The following is a 4,847-nucleotide window of genomic DNA, read 5'->3' on the forward strand; positions in this document are numbered from 1 at the left end:
ATGCAGTTGACAAAACCTGGAAACTGATAAAATATATGAGGAGAAACAGGGAAGAGTCAAGGATCCCTTTGAAGTTGCAAACATGGGTGACTGGGAGGATGGTGATTACCTTAATATAAATGGTGAAATTAGAAGAATGGGTTTCTGCAAAAAAAAGGTGATGAATTGTGTTTGAGATGCTGAAAAGCCTTCTAGGTGAATATAGTCAGAAATAGTCGATAATGAGGGATTGGAGCTCAGGAGAGATATTAGGTTTAGATCTATAGATCTGAGAGTCTTCTGCAGAGAGGTGGTAATTGAACCCATGAGAGCTGAGATCCTCAAGAGGGAGGGTACAGAGAGAAAGACATAGATAATTCTTAAAACTAATTCTTTTGAGTTCTGACCAGTATCATCTATCTATCTATCTATCTATCTATCTATCTATCTATCTATCTATCTATCTATCTATCTATCTATCTATCTATCTCATCTCATCTCATCTCTTTCTTTCTCTTTGACACATGCTAGTTATATATATATGTTTTGGTTGTTGATATCTATTAGTGGGGGAATTTGCACATCTGGTATCATCTATGCAATCATAAGGCTGGATGAAAAGTGTGCAAAAGACACTGGACAAATAAGATAAAGTAGAATTGATTTTCAATAAACTTACTTTCCACTGGAGAGAGGATGCAACACTTATAGAAATAAATCTATTATAAGGGTTAGGGTGACTCTTGAACTGTACTGAAGGAAGGCAAGAATTCTGAGAGGTAGATATGAAAAGAGAGTGTATTCCAAACATGATGGACAACTTTTGCAAATTCAAGGAGGTGGGAGATGGAATGAAAAGTTCTGGAGGTCCAGTTTGGTTGGAACCTAGAGTTTGTGGAGGGTAGATAATAATATAATATGTATTATATGTAACATTATATATAATAATCTCATAAGGCTAGAAATAGTAGTGGGAATCATATTGTGAAGTGTCTTAAATACTACTCTGAAGAGTGTGTTTTATTTGATAAGTAACAAACAATCACTAAAAATTGTAAGCATGGAAATGATATGGTCAGACTTCTGCCTTAGGAAGGTAATTTTGGTAACTATAGAGAATAGTTTGGAGAGAGAGGAGACTGTAAGAGGCATATTATACTAGTCTAGGTGACTGATAATAATGTCTTTAGGGTAATGGCAGTATTATTAGAGAGAAGAAGACAAATGGAATTGGTGTTGTGGGGGTAGGCTTGACAAGACTGGCAATTTAGGGACTAGCACAGTGCTCTGTTTACAGTGTAGATGCTTAAGCAATATTTGTTGAATGCATGAATGAATGCTCAGCTCTGTGTTTGGTCCATGGGGTTCAAAAGAAAAAAACATATGGTAATTACCCTTATGATACTTGTGGACCTATGCCAAACAGATGTGAATATAGGAGACGAGAGAGGAATGAACTCAGGCTGACTCCAAGTTAACTTATATGAAAGGAAGTATGATGCACTTCCCCCAGAAATAATAAAGTGTGAATGTGATTATCCAATTGGTCACCTGCCTGCTTGATTCTCCCTCAATATCACCTTAGAACTGTGTTCCTTTATCTCTATTCCCAGTAAAATCATTCTATATAGCTTCTCATTATCACCTTCCCAGGTGATTTTAATTATCTTCTAACAATTATTCCCATCTAGACAAACTCCTTACTTCAAACCATTCTTCATACCATTGCCAGAATAACTTTTCTTATGTATATTAAGAAATCTGCACTTAAGTCCTTCCTAAGACATCAATTTAAGTTTCTAAGTTCCCAGGCAAATTTTTAAGATTATACCGATAAACAGCTGGTCTGTTTTGATGGAAAGAGTTTCCACTCATGGAGTTTCCTATTCTGATATAATCATAGCTCCTTATCCTTTCTACCCCTCCAATGCCTCCCCCATATAAATTATAGATTTGGTTATATTAATTTGGATTATGACCCTATCACCCACTGAATAAGGTTCAATCTCCTCTGCCTGGGATTTAAAGTCTCCCTGTCTTTCCAGCCATAATGTGTATCTCTCCTTTTCACACATTATACATTCAGATAGAACTGATATATTTTGCCCTTCAAATATAACTTTTGACTTCTCACTATGTCCTGGCTCATATTGTTTCTTATGTTTGGAATGTCCCCCTTTCATGTATTGAATTCTTATCCATTTTGTAAAGCTCAATTCAATTGTCACCTCATCCCTAGACTTCTTAATGATCGTCCTCCTTAAAGTCTTCATATCTCTTTATTTGGTATCTCTCTAAAGAGTTATCACATGGTACTATGTTTGTACATATGTATGTACATATCACATGGTACACATGGTTATCTGTGCTGGCGTCTTCTTTATTTACTAGACTATAAACTCACTGAGGCCAGGTCCCCTGTCTTATATAAACTTTGAATCTCACCTATTGTCTAGCACTGTGCTCTGTTCACAATGTAGACGCTTAAGAAATGTTTATTGAATACCTGTGTCACTTGGTCCACCGAGTCTGAAAGAATAAAATATACAGATATTACTCTAATGATATTGTTTGTGGATCTAAGACAAATATGTGAACCAGCATGGAAAACCATACAAGGCAGTGTATGTTTGAGGGACCAGATAAGTATCCATTCTCAAGGACAAAGCAGAATTAAGACTTTTGGGTAATCAAGTGAGGTTTGGAGACCCAAATGGCTCTCTGAAATCAAGGACAATGTGGAGGCTGGGAGTCCAAAATGCATTTAATTCTAGTCACTTGTGTGTGTCTTATCCCTTTTCTTACTGGAGAGTAAGTTTCATGAAGGCAGGGATTATGTCTAATAAACCTTTCTTTTCCCCAAAGGGCCCTGCATTACTTTTTGGGGCAGATAAATGGATGAGTTACTAGATAAATTATAGGACATAAAAAGAAAGAGACATACGTTCTCAAGGAACTTAAATTTCACATGAGAAATGCTCACTGATTAGTTCTGTGTGGGCAAAGCTGGGATCTTTAACCCCTTTGGGGATGGACTTTGGATATAACATGTTAAATTCCTGATCCCTGTTTTAACCTGATTGCCTTTCTTTTCAGGGGCTTGATGGCTTTATTGGGTTGGGAACTGTGGCTGCCTGCCCGCCATGATGTCTCTAAATGACACCAGCTTCCCATCCACATTTTTCCTGGCTGGTATACCGGGTCTGGCTTCTGCACACACTTGGATTTCACTTCCCTTCTTCTCCATGTTCTTCATGGCTGTGACTGGGAATTGCATCCTCCTCTTCCTCATCTTCACGGATCGTAATCTCCACCAGCCCATGTTCTTCTTTCTTTCCATGCTCTCCTTTGTTGACCTGGTCCTTTCTCTTTCCACCCTGCCCAAGATGCTCACCATCTTCTGGTTTGATGCCACAGCCATCAGCATCCATGCCTGCCTCATCCAAATGTTCTTCATCCATGCTTTCTCTGCTATGGAATCAGGGGTGCTGGTGGCGATGGCACTGGATCGCTACGTGGCCATCTGTAACCCACTGCGTTACTCTTCTATTCTCACCCCAGTGGTCATCGCCCAAATCGGTGGACTAGTGGTGTTTCGGGGCATCGGACTCACCGTCTCCTTCCCGAGCCTGGCTCGACGTCTGCCCTACTGTAGGTCACACGTCATTGCCTATACCTATTGTGAGCACATGGCGGTGGTGAAACTGGCCTGTGGGGACACCACCGTGGATAACATCAATGCCTTCGTTGTGGCACTCTTCCTGGGGATTGGTGATGTAGCTTTCATCGCTTACTCCTACGGCCGTATCCTACAGACAGTATTGAATTTCCCATCCCGTGAGGCACGGGCCAAGGCAGGGAGTACATGCACTGCCCACGTGATTGTTATTCTTTTCTTTTACATGCCAGGTTTCCTGTCTGTTATTATGCAGCGCTTTGGACCACCCACAGCCTCTGCAGCCAAAGTCATCTTTGCCAATCTCTACCTGCTCTTTCCACCTGCTCTCAACCCTATTATCTATGGGGTCAAGACAAAGCAGATCCGGGAGAGGTTGCTCATGATCCTGAATCCCAAGCAGATTGATCCCACCTAAGTTGTATCTTCCTTTTTCTGGGATTTAGCAGGAGTATTGTGGAGGTTCCATCCTGGTAGAATGGGACACCCAAAGAAGGAAAGAAGAATTATGGCATATTAGTATATCTGTGCCCTTTGGCAAAGAGAGGACTCAATGATGTTGCAATGAGAAAGACTCAGGTTACATATTGGGAATATTCTATAGATCAGTGGTTCCCAAACTTTTTTGGCCTACCACCCCCTTTACAGAAAAAATATTACTTAGCGCCCCCTGGAAATTATGAAACTATTTATTGAACTCAGAGTAGAATGTAATACAAAAACAGTGTGGCCATCACTGCTTCCCTGGATCACTGCAGCACCCACCAGGGGGCGGTGGTGCCCACTTTGGGAATCACTCTATAGAGGGTCAATGTAGTTAGGTATTAGAGAAAATGTCTGAGAGAGGCTAGGAATCTATTATCAATCAACCAATAAATCAATATTGAGAAGCTTCTATGTGTCTATCTCTATACTTGGTGCTCTTATGGAATAATATGATGTGGACCTTATAGCCAATCTGGGAGTAATGCACAGAAATCAATTAGGATATAGTCAAGTGATACTAATAGATAATACTAACTATGAATGCAATTGAGTTCAGGGATAGGAGTGCTAATAATTCTATATCTATTTTTATCTACAGTTTGTGAAAGGCTTTCTTTAAAACTACTCAGTGAGATATATAGTGCAAGTATTATCTTCCCTCTTTCATGATAAGGAAATTGCTTGCATTACTTGTCCATACAGTTAA

General features: G+C 39.8%; 1 protein-coding gene across 1 annotated transcript; it reads left to right on the forward strand.

Moving 5' to 3' along the window:
- The first annotated feature begins 3,122 nt into the window (after positions 1 to 3,122).
- On the forward strand, positions 3,123 to 4,073 carry LOC123239991 (olfactory receptor 52K1-like). The gene has a single exon (XM_044667330.1). It carries the CDS (start codon positions 3,123 to 3,125, stop codon positions 4,071 to 4,073), a length of 951 nt encoding a protein of 316 aa, XP_044523265.1.
- Positions 4,074 to 4,847: the final 774 nt, after the last annotated feature.

Source organism: Gracilinanus agilis, chromosome 3 (genome assembly GCF_016433145.1).
Source record: "Gracilinanus agilis isolate LMUSP501 chromosome 3, AgileGrace, whole genome shotgun sequence".
NCBI lineage: Eukaryota > Metazoa > Chordata > Mammalia > Didelphimorphia > Didelphidae > Gracilinanus > Gracilinanus agilis.